This window comes from Suillus subalutaceus (assembly GCF_016647625.1).
Source record: "Suillus subalutaceus strain FC151 chromosome Unknown DFJ58scaffold_195, whole genome shotgun sequence".
NCBI classification, from domain to species: domain Eukaryota; kingdom Fungi; phylum Basidiomycota; class Agaricomycetes; order Boletales; family Suillaceae; genus Suillus; species Suillus subalutaceus.
The window spans coordinates 47,039-63,398 of NW_024540444.1; the positions used below are offsets into that span (position 1 = coordinate 47,039).

The 16,360-nt window shown below is 47.5% G+C and overlaps 4 protein-coding genes and 1 non-coding gene across 5 annotated transcripts; 4 read left to right on the top strand and 1 right to left on the bottom strand.

Moving 5' to 3' along the window:
* The first annotated feature begins 354 nt into the window (after window positions 1-354).
* On the top strand, window positions 355-2,482 carry DFJ58DRAFT_171539 (uncharacterized protein). The gene is made up of 16 exons (XM_041379019.1): window positions 355-555; window positions 608-720; window positions 778-787; window positions 834-853; window positions 903-935; window positions 986-1,082; window positions 1,139-1,167; window positions 1,226-1,256; window positions 1,320-1,352; window positions 1,403-1,479; window positions 1,535-1,589; window positions 1,654-1,752; window positions 1,810-1,920; window positions 1,985-2,025; window positions 2,083-2,108; window positions 2,174-2,482. The coding sequence occupies exons 2-16, from the start codon at window positions 667-669 to the stop codon at window positions 2,316-2,318; spliced, it is 861 nt and encodes a 286-aa protein (XP_041237039.1). The 5' UTR covers window positions 355-555; window positions 608-666; the 3' UTR covers window positions 2,319-2,482.
* A 2,223-nt stretch (window positions 2,483-4,705) lies between these two features.
* Window positions 4,706-6,057, top strand: DFJ58DRAFT_865035 (uncharacterized protein; the record flags this gene model as incomplete). The annotated part of the gene is made up of 8 exons (XM_041394146.1): window positions 4,706-4,778; window positions 4,830-4,906; window positions 4,962-5,016; window positions 5,069-5,167; window positions 5,224-5,334; window positions 5,406-5,437; window positions 5,496-5,521; window positions 5,588-6,057. The coding sequence occupies 8 exons, from the start codon at window positions 4,706-4,708 to the stop codon at window positions 5,724-5,726; spliced, it is 612 nt and encodes a 203-aa protein (XP_041237040.1). The 3' UTR covers window positions 5,727-6,057.
* Window positions 6,058-7,454: 1,397 nt separating this feature from the next.
* DFJ58DRAFT_818441 (NADP-dependent oxidoreductase domain-containing protein) lies at window positions 7,455-9,043 on the top strand (the record flags this gene model as incomplete). Its single annotated transcript, XM_041391856.1, has 6 exons — window positions 7,455-7,687; window positions 7,753-7,834; window positions 7,884-8,108; window positions 8,166-8,316; window positions 8,375-8,748; window positions 8,804-9,043. 6 exons carry the CDS (start codon window positions 7,455-7,457, stop codon window positions 8,894-8,896), a joined length of 1,158 nt encoding a protein of 385 aa, XP_041237041.1. The 3' UTR covers window positions 8,897-9,043.
* Window positions 9,044-11,313: 2,270 nt separating this feature from the next.
* Window positions 11,314-13,215, top strand: DFJ58DRAFT_171722 (acid protease). The gene is made up of 5 exons (XM_041379020.1): window positions 11,314-11,891; window positions 11,945-12,042; window positions 12,094-12,565; window positions 12,618-12,888; window positions 12,942-13,215. The coding sequence occupies exons 1-5, from the start codon at window positions 11,615-11,617 to the stop codon at window positions 13,024-13,026; spliced, it is 1,203 nt and encodes a 400-aa protein (XP_041237042.1). The 5' UTR covers window positions 11,314-11,614; the 3' UTR covers window positions 13,027-13,215.
* Window positions 13,216-14,363: 1,148 nt separating this feature from the next.
* DFJ58DRAFT_t142 lies at window positions 14,364-14,439 on the bottom strand. The gene has a single exon. It is a non-coding gene; the product is annotated as a tRNA-Ser (tRNA).
* Window positions 14,440-16,360: the final 1,921 nt, after the last annotated feature.

Genomic DNA, 16,360 nt, shown 5'->3' on the forward strand with positions numbered 1-16,360 from the left:
TTCACTCCAAGAATTGGTAATGTAGTTGTTTGGGATACGCCTCAGTTACTTGATACATTGTTGATAATGTTCAATGTGGGCATTCCCGCTTGGATTGCTCTGCATCAAGGTAAAGGCCCCTCCTATCGCCACACGATGTATACGTTCATCCAAAGAGGTTGGGCCTCCCTACAAGGTAACAAGTTGTAGAAATTACCTCAAAACAGGACACTGAAAAAACCAACGACAACTGAGTAAGTACTAGTACTGGAGGGCAGTTAATCTCTCAAATTAGAGCTCTGACAGTTCCTTTTGGTTGCTCCGAGGTAGATTCGTGTTTCAAGCGATGATGATGCATCGAACTCCCACCTTCAGAAGCTTTTATTAGGTACATTTTTTTTATACTTCCGTTCACATCTTGGTGCTCTTTTGTATTTCGCACCTTCACCTTATTGGTATCTATTGTTACTGTACAGTGCGCCGTCAGGCCACCTGACCGTTACATAACGTAGTATATATAACGCGCATCCCATCGTCGTTTGGCCATACCTCAGCGTTTTCTCATCACTCGCTGAGGTATATCATACTCGCAGCTCACAATACACAGTAACTAACTAGAGTATTCCAGGGAGATACTAACGTTTCTCATCACTCGCTGAGGCTGTTCCAGTGTACAACCTCTAGAAGATGGAGTATTCGGCTGACGATATCACAGCAGCGAGGAGCTTGCAGATCGCTACGGTGTGTCTTCTTGTCGATATGAGGGCAAATAATACTTGACAATTCATGTTCCATCAGTCCGTATTCGGTGCGTACTGTCTGAAGACCTTATTCTTTGCCCTAACACAATTCAGCGTCGATGGCCACATTCTGGGTAGGTTTATCTTGATCTATCACGTCCGCTGTTAAACTCGCTTGCCCAGATATATGATTATGCATGTTCACTCCATGAAGAGGTAATATACCCGTTCCGTGATACACCTCGGTTTTGATATGCTGTGCAAAGTGGTCATTTTTACTTCGATCGCACTGGAGCAAGGTGAAATGCCTGTACATTGTTACACGATACCTCCCCTTTATCCTTCTCACCGAGAAACTATATAGTGCGTCCTGCTCCGGTACACATCGCCCCGATGGTAAATTAACACTTGTTCTTCAGTAAACTTTACTCCGAATGTTAACCCAGGTGTATGTGATGCTGTGGAGAGTTAATGCGAACGAACGACTTACCGCATGACTTCGCCAGAAATGCCGGGTGTTCGACGTTGTTGACTCAGGTACGTGCATGGTACATTCATGTATGCACGTCTTTGCTAAGTGTTACTATTTTCCTATCACAGGTCTTGGTATAGTGTCAGCCGTTTGCTCCGAGTGTATGTCCTTCCTCCTTAGGATATGTATGTTTCTGATCTGATTCATCCAGGCTTTTTCGTCCTCAGAACATATGCACTCTGGAACAACAATAGAATCTTGCTCGTAGCCATGCTAGTTATCATTCCCGTGAGTCCCAAATCCATTCATCCACACCAAAGCTAGCTGTAGATGCATCAGCTAGAGTATTGTCGGAGCATCCATGGGCATTGCCTTCACTACTAATGCTCCCGCAGCATGTACGCGCTCTCACCTCCCCCCTGCCGTTCCACTACCATTCAACAATTTTGTTCACTTTCACAGTTGCGACTAGCGCAATCCCGGGCATCGTAGGGTGCTACCAGAGTTCGACCAGTTTCCGACTCTTCATACCATTTCTTCTTCTTTCTGCATTCGAACTGGGTGGGCGACCAGGAGCATATATATACACAAATACGCACTGACAAATGATCTCCCCAGGACTCTTGATGCTCACGCTCATACGCGCCATACAGAACTGGAAGACAAACCCAAGCCGTCTGTTCATTGTCCTGGTGAAACATAACATATTCTATTATACATGTGGTTTTTGTGAGTTAACACTTACACGCGCCGTTTTTTCCGTGCTCATCCATCATCATTCTCTTTCCTGAAGTGTTCTCAGTGGCGAACATATTCACATCGATGCTCCTCCAGGTGCGTGAATCCTCCAGATGCCTTTTATAATCGAGCCGTTGATGTTCCGCGCCCCAGTACTCCTACCACACCATGTTGTATGAGTGTGTACCTCCACATTCTGCTGCGCATTCCTACTAACAATACCCAAAATTACACCCACGTACAGTTTCCAGTTCATTATTCTCGCAATCCTCGCCACGCGCATGCACCGCAACCTCTGGCGGATGTCGGTGAATCGACATTCACACAACTCTGGCACCCTTGCGGGTATTCCAATGTTGGACATGTCACCTCTAGATTCCACGGCGTGATGTCTTATCCTGTGGTTTATTTTTATTCGGTATCTTCGTGGAGTGAAGCTTGGACTATACATACGAGATGACTGGTGGGGGTGGATTTGGTAGACTTTACTACGTGCTTAACTTGTAGGACAGGTCTTGTGTGGGGCGGGAGGGGCATGTGGATGACCTTGGTCTGTTTAATTTCCGTGGTTTCCACTGTAAGTGGCGGCGGATCAGGATTTGAGTGTGCTAGAGCCAGACGCACAGCCTGACGGCGATGAGCATCATGGTACGGGTCCACTATAGTACACCAAGCTCCACGAATTGGCGAGACGTAACTGATATGATAGGACGATATCTAGGACCACCCACACTGTCGGCAAATTTGTCCCACTCCACTAGATAAGTTATTTGTACCTTGCGGCTTGTCTAGTTGTAGGGTGGGGATGTCACGGCATCCCGCCTTGATGCGACACTTTTTGACCCGCCCTTTGACCAAACAAATATCATATTAGATGCTTAGCCGAAGCTGAGCGCTGATCACTCCCGCTTTCCATAGTGTTTAGGTTAACTTTTGGCTGTTTCACTGATTGCCGATGTTTGTGTTGTTTGGTTTTACATGAGCTTTTGCCACACGAATATGTCCCGTATGGCTGGTCGCGAACTTGAACGTTCCGAAAACACTGCAGGTTAGGGAACGGTTTTGATCACATTGAACGTGCCTAAAGAAGACAAACTCACGATTCCGATCGTCTGAGTTTACTGACGCTCAGGCAGTACAACGCTCCAGAATTCGCATAGTTGCAGTTTATGAGTTCTAATAAATCAGAAGCTACACAATATGAATGAACTCGTGGGTAAAACACGTTTGTTGACCTGTCATTGTGTCGAACGGAGCTGATGCGGCCTAGCAGGGACAAGTATCGACTTTCTTAGTCTTTCCATCGGATGTCGTCTTTTCAGAGGCTGAGCGAGATTTTATATGAACAAAAGGTGTATTTGACTTGTTGTAGAAGCAATTCAATTGAGGTATTTAGGTTTACTTGGCTGGTTCATTGCAATAGCTTGCCGAGGTGTTGTTTGGTCTTACTGAGCTTCTGCCAAACAAGTCACGTAGTACGGCTTGGTTACGTGAACACGACTTTTAATTTGGGGAACGTTTTTGATCGCATCGATCACTTGAACGTTCATCATGAACGTGCCTAACAGTTAAACCTCCGAGTTGTCTATGAAAGGAAGGGTGTGTACGAACTCACAACTCCAATTGTCTGTATTTACTGACCTCAGGTAGTAGTACAATGCTCCAGAATTCGCGCATAATCGCAGTTTATGAGTTCTAATAGATCAGAAGCTACACAGCATCAATGAACTCGTGTGTACAACACGTTTGTTTTCCTGTCATTATGTCGAACGGAGTGGAAATCGGCTGACTGATCAGTGGCGGCCCACTCCGTACTGTCTGCACTGCGACATCTCGCTTAGAACTTGACAGCGGCGGCTCAGCATCAAAGTCATGACTCCCATCATACCCGGAGCCCAAAAAACCAACGAGGGCCGAATAGGTATTGGGGGTAGTTAATCTCACGGATTAGAGTTTTGAAAACCCCTCTAGGTCCCTCTGATGATTGGCTGCTTTGGAAGCAGGGACAAGTACAAATGAGCACATCCGATTTTCCGAATCAAACTTTGTGTTGCCAAGAATTACCTAATTGTGTAGATTATAAGAGCTCAGAAGGGGGCGGTAAACTCGTCAATTGTCACCTCTTGAACGACCAGGAATGCGGATGGACTATTCGGCTGACGATATCGTGGCAGCGACGAGTTTGCAGTTCTTCGCGGTGCGTTTCTTTCTTGTCGGTATGAGGGCGGGTAATATTAAGCAATCCATGTGCGCGTCAGTATATTTACAGTGCGTACTGCCTGAACCCCTATCTTTATTGACCTACTAACGCAGCTCAGTTTCGATAACTACATTCTGGGTGGGCTTGTCCTGACAAATTCTCTTCCGTTGTTAAAACTCCCTTATCCAGACCTATGATTATGTTTGTTCGCTTCACGAAGAGGTAATGTACTCGTTCCGTGATACGCCTCGGTTTTAATGTTAATACGAGTCTGTTCGAAGTGGAGATTCCTGCTCGACTCGCACTGGACCAAGGTGAAAGGCCTTTATATCGCTACGCGATATATCCCCTTCCTCATCCTCGCCACAAATCTGTATTGTACGTCCAGCTCCAGCGCACATCGTCCGAGATGAACTAACACGTTGTCGTGCAGTGAGTTTTATCCCGAATGAAACTCCAGGTGTACGTGAACATGCGGTGGAGATTGAGAGACGAATGTTGCTTACTGCATGACTTCTCCAGAAATGTCGGGTGTTGGACAATATTAACATAGGTACGTGTGTGGTACATCCATCTATGCACAGCCTTGCTGAGGGCAACCCGCTTTTTCTCATAGGTTTCGGCATACTATCAGCTGTTTGCTCCGAAGGTATGTCCTTCCTCCCTCAAGATATATATGTTCCTGATCGGATTCATCCAGGCTTTTTCGTCCTCAGAACATGCGCGCTCTGGAACAACAATAGAATATTGCTCGCAGCCATGCTGGTTACCGTTCTCGTGAGTCTCAAGTCCACTTGTCCACACCAAAGCCAGCTGTAGATGCATCAACCAGAGTTTTATCGGAGCATCCATCGGCATTGTCTTCACCACTACTGCTCCCGCAGCATGTACGCGCTCACATCTCCCCCCTGCCGTTCCACCACCATTTAACAATCACAGATGCGACTAGCACGATCCCGGGCATCACAGGGTGCTACCAGAGTTCGACTAGTTTCCGGCTCTTCATACCGTTTCTCCTCCTTGCCGTGTTCGAACTGGGTGAGTGACCAGGAGCATACACATGTACAAGCACACGATGACAGATACTTCCCCAGGGCTCATGACCCTCACGCTCATACGCGCCATACAGAGCTGGCGGATAAACCCAAGCCGTTTGTATGTTGTCCTGGTGAGACATAACATATTTTATTATATATGTGGTTTTTGTGAGTTAATACTCGCATGCGCCGTGATCCGTGCTCACCCATGATCATCCTCTTTCCTGAAGTGTTATCAGTGGCGAACGTATTCACATCGCTACTCCTCCATGTGCGTGTATCTCCCGAATACCTTTTACGATAGAGCTGTTGATGTTCCGCGCACCTAGTACTCCTACCACGCCATATTGCACGAGTATGCACCTCCACAACCTTCTGCGCAATTTTACTAATAATGCCCAAAATGCACACCCACGTACAGTTTCCAGTTCATGATCCTTGCGATTCTCGCCACGCGCATGCACCGCCATCTCTGGCAGATGAAACAACAGACACATGGTTCTGACGCCTTTAAGCAAATTCCTATGTCCGACGTGTCACCCTCTGAGTGTACGGCGTGATACCTTACCCGGTGGCTTACTCCACGTCGTTCGTCGAGCAAGGTGTGTATTGTACGAGATGACTGGTGGGTTTGGTAGAGTTCGCCAGACGCTTAACTTATGGGACTACTTTTTGGGTGGGAGATGCGTTTAGTTCTATTTAACATCCTGAGTGTCGAGTTCTCAGTGTGAGCGGCGGTGGACGAATGGATGAAATCAGGACTCAGGATTGAACATACTCGAGCGAGAAGGATTATGATGCCGGCTCACTAAACCACTCACATCTTAAGCGCTGTATAGATGATGCTTGGATCCTGGGCGCCAATTTCATCATCGAACATGTGAAGGATTACGTTGATGGTTGTTTCGAACCCTTCAAGCTTGCAGAGCTTCTTTCTAACTCTTCAGCATATTTACAGGTAGTGCACTATACCGTCACTCAGTGTAGCATTCCAAATTCTGCCCCACCCAATAGACATCGGCACTATCCTCCATACCGCCTCAAATTTGACCATCGTTTTCCTCATGCCAAAGACGGGCATAGGAAGCTCACATGGATCTCACTCCGTATCACTGGTAGTGTTGGTGTCTCCCGATTGGGCTTCAGGCGGCCGAGGTGTGCAGCACGCGAAGGCCCGAGGTGAAGATGTGCGTCATGAAATTACATACACGGCATTCATACTAACAGCATGCACTGTGTTAGGAACAGAAGCGTGGTGGGGAGTGGAAGTGTGTGTTCGTCTGGACCTGAACTCGAAGGCGTTGAGGATTGTTGAGGTTCGGTGACTCCGTTGGAATTGGATCGAGAGCGGAACAAAAATGAGAATAGGTGGCTGAGGGGCACTTCTTGAAAGCATGGGGGATCGCGAAAACTCATTTGCACCGCTGCTTTCGGGTGGAGAGCGGCGGACAGGAGTAAACGAGGATGTAACCCCCAAGTCGTTAGGGGTTGCGGAAGTTCGGTCGGTTCATCATTGTCAGGTCGAGAGTGGTGGAAAGGCGAGCTAATTGTGCACTGGCAGAAGACTGAAGGTGGGCACCACGCGTTGCCTAAGAGTGCAGAGATTAGGACAAGAAGTAATTGACAAAAATGCCGATGACGCACATGAACCTATGAGAGCTGAGAGCTCGTTGACATCTACGAATTGGTCGTGACACCTGTGAGGAGCGGGGTGTGTACTCTATTCCTGAAGCACCGTGAGCCTAACAGCAGACAATTTCAGCGAGAAAGTGAGTGATAGGTTGATCCTCACAAAAATTGGTGTTGGGCATGCGAAATTATTCAGTGCTGGTTTCTTGAGGATGCAGCGCGCTTTTCGATTAGTTGCATAGGCTGTGCAGCTCACGTCAGCATTCTGCTGGAGAGGTGACTCGATGATCCCACAGATGCCATTCTATCATGTACCTCCTGAGAAATTTACTCTTTGTATATTTTAAGTACTGCGACACGTATCAGCCTGCGTGAGTAACATAAAATATGAATATACCCCCGGAGTGGGGTTAGCGGTACAATAACCGGTACGTGTCTTTATAATATTGGCTTATAGTACTCCGAATCTCCGGCATACGCAGGCTGACTTCCGTTTGTGCGGCACAACTTAAACAGACAACTGACGCGTTTCTCTGGCATCATATAGTGATTACACGATGGTGATGATGAGGTGCCAAGCTGGAAAACATCTATAAAATGCTGCCAGCCTTCGGAGAAACTGCAGTTTAACAACACCAGCCTCAATCAACTCTACAATCATGTCTACTGCGCTCTGGTCACCCATTCCAAAGCCATCATCTAGGCTAGCGCGATATCGCGTATTATCCCCTCGTGCCGGCGTCCATGTCTCGCCCTTGCAACTCGGTGCCATGAGCATCGGTGATAAGTGGGAGAAGTTTGGGATGGGTAGTATGGACAAGACATCCTCATTCAAGCTCCTCGACGCCTTCTACGATGCTGGGGGAAATTTCATCGACACTGCTAATAACTAGTACGTATCATGTCACAGTCATCTTGAATTTGTTGTTGTCGCTGACATACTTCGCAACCTCTCAGCCAAGATCAAACCTCTGAAGAGATCATCGGAGAGTGGGCAGAGCAACGGGAGATACGTGACCAGCTCGTGATCGCTACAAAGGTGACTTTGAGATTTGGTGAATATAGTTCGATGCTAATATATATTCAAGTACACGACCAATTACCAGCGCGGCAACGACGCCCTTCGCCAGAAGGTATCATATACCGGTAACAACGTCAAGTCAATGCACATCAGCGTCGAGGCCAGCTTGAAGAAGCTGAGGACTTCATACATCGACATTTTGTACGTACACTGGTGGGACTGGGACACGTCCGTCGAAGAGGTCATGAACGGTCTGCATGTACTGGTAGAACAAGGGAAAGTGTTGTATCTCGTAAGTGTCCCCGTTTCTATGCTGACACCAACATTCGTTAACATGCATCGCTGGCAGGGCATCTCGGACTCTCCTGCTTGGGTCGTATCCAAAGCGAACCAGTATGCTCGGGATCATGGAAAAACACCGTTCGTGATCTACCAAGGTGCTTGGAACGTCATGCTTCGGGACTTTGAACGGGATATCATACCAATGGCCCGCTCCGAAGGTAGATCAGCCTTGTTTCTTGTTATCTGGTGCCTCAACTCACGTTCGCCCATGCATAGGTCTTGCGCTTGCCCCTTGGAACGTCCTTGCCGGTGGAAAACTTCGAACCGACCAAGAAGAGGAGCGCCGCCGGCAGACAGGAGAGAAAGGCCGCACGATTACTAATCCCAACTGGGAACGCAACGAGACAGAGAAGGCGATGAGCGCAGCGCTCGAGAAGGTCGCGAAAGAAGTCGGTGCGAAGCACATCACAGCTGTGGCCATTGCATATCTTATGCAGAAGACACCCTATGTGTTCCCAATCATTGGTGGGCGAAAGGTGGAGCAGTTGGAGGCCAACTTGGAGTCTCTGGCGATTTCGCTAACACCCGAGCACATGAAGTATTTGGAGGGCATCGTTCCTTTCGATCCCGGCTTCCCCTCCACATTCATCGTAAGTCAAATCAGCGCTCTGTTGTGTCAGATTGCTGAGACCTGATCCCATTCAGGGCGATGGCAAGCAATACAATTTTCTAATGAGCTCCACTGCATATGTGGAAAAGCAGCCACAGGAGCGGCCTATAGTTCCAGACATTGATTAATATGGCACAGCTTTTAATTTTCAAATGTGTTGAGGCGTACCGCGCCCCAGTATTCTAAACTGATATGAAAAGTCACAATGCACGTGTACCTTATTCTGAAGCCGACGACTAGATGTACAGCACTTGAGCAGCTTTTGAACTGGGAAGCCATGCCATTCCCGGACGACCGTTCTTGCGGCCATCCCCGCAGATATTGCCACTTGTTATGGAACGCCTTGGGAGCATGTCGCACACTTTGACACTCTTCATCCGAATTGTAGTTTATTGTAGGCGAATGGCAGTACTAGATAAAGGCCGAGCTTCGCCGTCAGCAACCTTGTCCACAAGTACTAATGTCGTGTACTATCATTTGAAGAATGTACCAAAGGTATACTAATCGTACATGCATCAGCGGTATCCTTTGGGAAGTAGCGGGCCAGGGCAACAATCAAGAAAAGCTGCAGAAAATTTGCTGTCGGACAATATGCTACATGTGTGATGAGGATGAGCATATTTCAATAGACAAGTTCTGGAAAATGATTGAGATGGATATAACTTTCAGAAAGCACAACTTAGAGGGCTAGATTTACCAGTAGTCGGAAGATGCATGACATTGCTTTCCTTTGAGAGGTTTGTCCGATCATCTGAAGGGCCACGGGCCCACCGCTAAGTTTACATCATTTTAGTAAACCGGAAAGCTTAAGCAAATATACTTGTTTAACAATGGTCGTAACACAATCAACTCGCGAAGGTAGGCCAGCCGTCATTCGAATGGGCCATCACGCTTTGGAGTAGATGGGAGTTAGTATGGGCAGCGTGAACAACAAAAGAGGGCACCCCATGATTGAGGCACTGACAGATATGCCCATGGCGTATTTTCGACAATTGAGTAAGTATCGATATTATCATCAGACAAACCCGGCTGGGCTTGTGAATGAGGGAACAACTTCGATCGCCATCGTTATAAATCAAGCGAGCTATGACAAGGAAGTCTGCGCCTTGGAAGGCAGTCCTCTGGAAGATCACTCCTGGTCTTCCGCATTTAGTAGTACTCGCCTCGGTACTGCCAGTGAATGACGCACGAGGAGGTTTTCACTTGGGCGACTCGACTCGGACCTACTGATATTACGCTTCGAGCTACGACCTGGCCTTCATTTGGTTTTGGGTGGTGCTGCTGGTTAGTTTCTCTCCTTTCTACATGATAAAATTGATGACACAGTACGGAATGATGAAAATATTGCAATGTAATGATCCAGGGTGCATGATGCATCGGAGATGAGGAGAGGGCTGTGTGAGAAAGAGATTCAGAGTGCACTGGAGTTCTACAGCAAGTGCTTTAACCCCGCATCGATCGCATCGCCCGATCACCTTGTATTCGTTTCGAAAAAAGGTCTTCCGACGCCCCCCTCGTAAGACGTACATTATACATAGATCCGCCCGCTATTAAAAGCTCATTTCGAGCACATGGATGCAAAGGCGATCGAAGCACGTCGGTGAATTTGTGGAAGTGCGTTCTAGATCAAAATGGTGGCCGACGAATCGTGCCACCCGGGGCCCACACCGCAGGTGCACTATCAATATTAATGATCTCGAGGTCATGAGGACGCCAATAGATATCGTGGTTAAATTGAGGAGTGGACTCGACGCTCATCTCAAATTAGTGCCCGCATCCACCGCATCCAAAAGTTGATTGACTGCTACCTGCAGGCCGGTGACGTTGATGAACACTGAACACGGAGACCTTGTATTCAGCCCGGCCCCCAAAAGAATGGAATGTATTTACCATCGCGCTCATGATGGTTGTTGTGTTGCAAAATGTTTGATCAGGTCTTTCGAGTCAACGATCACATCTTATATAATCTAGCCAATTAAAATCGTTATGATCTTCGCTGAGTTACAAATGTACATATCACCCTTACTACCCATTACTCAGTAATAAACTTTACCCATATGACTGCTACCAAATCAACTTGGCTTGTCAACGGGCTTGATGATGGCACTCTCAAGTTTCTTACGATCAACAAAAATTATTCGTAACAGTGCGTTGTCCAGCACTATTCAATTTTCAGTACTCAGTACAGCGCGTGGGCAGCCTTCGATTACCGCATAAACGATGTGGCTGTATGAACATCATGATAATCGGGTTTTCGGGACTCTACTGCCAGACTTAACGTGCGTGCCACGTTAGGTCTCTGAGCCGCAATTCGTGAGATCATCAGGCATGAGTGATTTCGAAATTCGTTCCCAGTGGCGATACCGGCCATCTTGACATGTCCTGGTTAGCAGAGGACAAAGTTAGGATCCTCCGCAAGCTCCGTCTGATAGGCGAAATGCTATGTTCTTTGCACCGATTCTGGCCAGACCGTGGTAGGCAACGTACTCGATCATGATGGCGAACCGAAATATCATAATGCTCACAGTCCGGTAAATCCAGGTAAATCCTCTGGGCGACTACTAAGCGGTTGTCGAAATGAACCTCTGGGCTTTCTGATTTCTATAGCAATGAATCATTTTCCGGTGACGACGGCGTGCAGCAATGTTGTTTTCGGAGACTTCTCATCGATATCCCGTGACCCCCGTATAGGATGGGACCGAAATACAGCAAGTCCCGTATCTTACCTGACTTGAGACTGTGGGTGTCGCATGGTTAAGTCGGAGGTCAGGACGTATATAAAGTCTTTGCACTGACGATTGAAGCCTCAATTCCAGTTGATCTCATTCCTCACCCAGTACCTTCAGATGTTCCCTTCTAAGACGCTCCTTTCTACGCTCCTTATTGCGCTGTCCGCTGTAGACGCATCCCCCCTGCGTCGTGAAGCTGCGCCGACCCTTGCCTTCACCGCTAGGATGAACGCCAGGGCTAACAATGTCAAAATCGTTGACGCTGACAGGGCTCGTGCTCAGGCGATGCAGGATCCTAGTATCAACAAGCGTGCCAGCAGCTCCTCATTCAGCATAGCTAGTGCTGTCACGTCATACACTGCCCAAGTTGGTATCGGCAGCCCTGCAACTCAGTGTAAGACTCGCCATCGGGTGACCTGAGATATTTTCGACTAAAATGATTCTCAGACACGCTCCTCATTGATACGGGAAGCTCCAATACCTGGGTTGGCGCAAAAACTGCATACAAACACACAAATACTAGTGTGGCTACTGGTGACTCTGTCGTATGTCTTTTCGCGCCCTCTGCTAAATAGCTGCTCATAACAACCCTTTAGTCCGTCTCTTATGGTACCGGCAGTTTTTCCGGAGAGGAATACTTGGACACAGTCACTCTCAGTTCTGCTTTGGTCATTACCAAACAATCTATTGGGGTCGCAAGCAGTGTACAAGGCTTTGATCTTGTTGATGGAATTCTTGGTGTCGGACCGACTGACCTGACGCAGGGCACCGTTTCCAATGTTGATTCAGTCCCCACTGTCACCGACAACCTCTACAGTAAGGGTACCATTGGAACCGAGGCACTCGGAGTCTACTTTGCTCCTGGTGGCAGCGCTGGCGAGCTCACCTTTGGTGGCTTCGACAGCTCAAAGACAACGAGCTCAGTGAAATACGTCCCTCTCACAACCACGTCGCCTTCTAGCCAATACTGGGGTATCGATCAATCGATCACCTATGGTAGCTCCACCATTTTGTCCGCGACTGCTGGTATCGTCGACACCGGCACAACCCTCATTCTCATCGCCACTGGTATGACAAGTTACTTATAAATGGGTCACTCCAACTGACTGGAGAGTACTAGATGCATTCAACAAGTACAAGTCTGCTACTGGTGGCATGTTAGATAACAATACTGGTCTCTTGATGATCACCTCTGCTCAGTATTCTAAACTGCAAACCCTGAACTTCAAGATCGGTGGTACTTCCTACGGCCTCACCCCCAACGGCCAAATCTGGCCCCGCTCCCTTAACACTGACATCGGTGGCAGCAGCAACAACATCTACCTTGTCGTTAGTGATATCGGTTCCAACTCTGGCACTGGTCTCGACTTCGTCAACGGTTACTCATTCCTGTCTGTATTTTACGTGACCTCGATTGGTATAAAGCTGACTATTTGCCCTACAGTCAACGCTTCTACTCTGTCTACGACACCACTAAACACCGAGTCGGCTTCGCAACTACTTCGTCTACCTCTGCCGTCTCCAACTAAAATGATCATGTATTCATCTGACGCTCATACTCACTGTGAATATTTATATTATTTGAAGTATATATTCGGAGTCGATGGAGTCTAGGTGTTGGTTGTTTGGGATAATAGGGTGTTGTGAGTAGGGTCTGTTGTATCCATGGCACGTCATTCGTTGAAGTATGTCCTAAAATATATTACTTTCGATGTTTACTGTAAAGGCTACTCATAATTGTAATTGAACAAACGACATTTTGTTCACGTGGAAACTTTACACTTCAAAATTGCAAAACAAAAATACTGGTAATATGACATGTCGGCATATTGCACGAAAGTCGTATTTGGTCACTGTATGATTTCGACATCATCTACAGCTTCTATCTTGACCCACATACAACTCTGCGAGGGAGAACGTATTTAGATGGCTGCAAAGCATGTCATAGGGAGACTTGCCTTGGCATAAGGTGTCGAGCGGTTTCTCGAGTCATTGGCCAGGTCGACCCATTTCCAGGCCATTTGGCTGGACACGAGGAATGGGTCTGGCACCAAGTCGAGTGGCCTTTCGTCGCTGCGATATCTGAGTCCGCGAGAACATCAGCTGCAAACCCCAGAGGCGCTGCACTCAAAGCCACCACCAAAAAAAGTCATGGGAAGACTCGAAGGCCCTGTAGAGAGGTCAGACGTTCTGTGATGATGACGGAAGAAGCGGTTGAAAAAATGACAGAAAACGAACCCGGAGTGAGGTAGGCCACTCTAGGACTAATCCAAGGTCGCGACATAGCTTGAAGTCGCTAGTTGATGACCGAGATGTGGTAGCAGCTCGAAGTACTTAAAGACGACACAAGGAGTTAAGCTAAGACGCCATATCACAGGTGATAGCTTAGTTGCCAAACGCTGGGTCTGCAACAAGTATAAGACTGGGCGTTTGTAAGTTTCCTATAAGCCAGAGACAGAGCTTACATGGCAAAGTCACTAAGTGCTCAGCAGTAGCAATGGGCTGTGGCTCGGAGGTGACTCGCGGCGACATTGACGCCACCCGTCCAGCGCACGAACGACTTCTTGGTAATTCAACTTGTGCCAAGACAATGAATTCAACGTGCAGGAGCATCAAGCGAAGCAGACAGTACTGTACTGCAAACCGCAGCATTGACGACAGTAATCTGGCAGTCGGACAGGATAGGGCTTCTGGGTGTCCCGGTCAATATTCTAATCAATAGGAGAGTCGACACCCATACATTTCACAGCCAATATCAAAACCAAGAGCTTAACCTCCTTTCGGGTTCAGGAATTTGAAGTACCTCCGAGGAAACCATCCATGAGCGAATGATATCTTCAAGGTATGTCCCAATGGGTAAAAAAGTGTTGATCGGCAAGTTTCGAACCTGCGCAGTCCAAACAGATTTCGATTCTGTTGCGTAACCACTTAGCTAATATCAGTTAGATGAACCTCCGACGAAATCATCCATGAGTGAATGTCAAGGTGTGTTTCGGGGGGGGGGAACTTGTTGTCGGCAGGTTTCAAACCTGCGCAGTCCAGGACCTTCCAAGACAAACAGATTTCGATTCTGTTCACTGCTGTGGTAATCAGTTTGGCCAGGACGCTTCTCGCAAGTTAAGATGACCCTCCGATCGAAGAACTATCCACTGTGAGTGAATGTCAAGATAAGACATTCGTCGGTAGGTTTTGAATCCACAGGATTTCTAATCTGCTCTGGTGCCAGTTGGCTATGACTACTGAAGATAGACCTTGAAGGATCCATCCATGAGTGAATGTTCAAGGCGTGATAAAAGGAAAAAAAAGATTGTTGAGCAGGTTTCGAACCTGCAACAGATTTCTGTTCAGCCACGCTCGCCACTTGTAAGAGTGATCAGATGGACGTCTGTAGTACGAGTCAAAGAACAATGAACATCATGCATTGACAGTAGAATCACATAGGATTAGCGTCGTTTGCCAACGCAAAATGAAATAAAAAGACTGGCTCGAACACAAAACATGTAAACGAGTCGGTTGCAATTGGCGCCGTTTAATTCTCACGGAGTCAGCCTGCACCTCAACGTTGCCGCGAACACCCACTTGTGCTCAGTACTCAGTCTTGATTGGTCCAACGACCGCCGGTCTTCAAAGCTTCACATGTCATATCCCATATTCTTGCTGTCCTATCTTTGGATCTGCTCGCCAGTCACTCACCGTCTGGACTCCAGCACAATCTAAGCGTGTCTAGTCCATTCAACGATGACCTCCACCGTCTTGACCTCCTACAACTTTACTCTCTTATTACGGCTCCCGCTGCCAACCGTCTTGCCGTTTGGAGACAGTGCTATAGTGCACACTGCTACTTCAATACTCGCCATATCTCGCCAGTTGTTTCCGATCTGTTCGCTGCTTCCTAAGTCCTATAGTCGAAGTGAAGCAACATCTGAAATAATGATGCATCGTTCACCTGACAGGTGCGCAACACCTCATACCAGGCGGGTATGACCATGCACTCTTAGATGGCGTGAATACCGGCATCTATTGCATCCCAGTGGTCATGGAAGACATGGTTGACGTTCGAGATCTATATAGTAGACGAGGCTTGCCGGGATATTTGGATTAGAACAGGTTATCTGACAAGTTGGTACGTCCACATGCAAATCCTTTTGTGTTGATACACGAGGCCTCGCTCACGGGAAAGCCTACTACAGGAATTCAGGCCTGCCTCAAAGGAGGGTTTTTGCACTATATACCCAGGAGTTGCTGCGCCGTTTTTCAAGAATGGGCAAGGGCCAATTTTCTGGCGAAAGAGCTCATAGTATTACTCCCGAGAAATGCTGGTCAGATCAAGTTACTCACATGCACTCCAATCACCGATGTGAGGGATGGATTAGTAGTGAGACAATGCAGATAGTGAAGGCTGGGCAAATTTTCATCCAAGTGATCTTTCAAGGTGCGTCCGATTTTTCTTTGTGTTCGTTTCACAAGTGAAGTGCTGTGTAAGCGAAGCGCTCGAGCCCCGAAACTCCCTCTACGTACATCTTCCTATATGCAAGAGTATACTGTGATGGTTGTAACAACTATTCCTTATTTCTTCTCCACTTCATACCTTTCTTCCCTGTCTATGTTCGGACTCGATATTTTTGACTCTTCAACACATTTGTAGGCGGTAGAGCGTGTCACCGCGTGCTGTATTGGGGGTAGTTGATCCCAGAAAGTTCCTTAGAATTAGCTGTCTTTGGCACCGGAGGTGCAACTGCACTTTTTATCAACTCGCTCCTTACCTGGTGCAGCCTGTAGCCATGTCACCTTTCGGCCGGTGTTGCGTTCCATCATGATCATCAAGCTAGCCTTGAGTCAGCCTCAATTGCAGGATGTCTGTAT

Bases quoted from the DNA above. Each gene is read 5' to 3' on its own strand.
- DFJ58DRAFT_171539 (XM_041379019.1), top strand. From the start codon at position 667: ATGGAGTATTCGGCTGACGATATCACAGCAGCGAGGAGCTTGCAGATC. The intron at 1,590-1,653 runs GTACGCGCTCTC...TCACTTTCACAG, and splicing joins TACTAATGCTCCCGCAGCAT to TTGCGACTAGCGCAATCCCG. The intron at 1,753-1,809 runs GTGGGCGACCAG...TGATCTCCCCAG, and splicing joins TCTTTCTGCATTCGAACTGG to GACTCTTGATGCTCACGCTC.
- DFJ58DRAFT_171722 (XM_041379020.1), top strand. From the start codon at position 11,615: ATGTTCCCTTCTAAGACGCTCCTTTCTACGCTCCTTATTGCGCTGTCC. The intron at 12,043-12,093 runs GTATGTCTTTTC...ACAACCCTTTAG, and splicing joins TGGCTACTGGTGACTCTGTC to TCCGTCTCTTATGGTACCGG. The intron at 12,889-12,941 runs GTCTGTATTTTA...TTTGCCCTACAG, and splicing joins GTCAACGGTTACTCATTCCT to TCAACGCTTCTACTCTGTCT.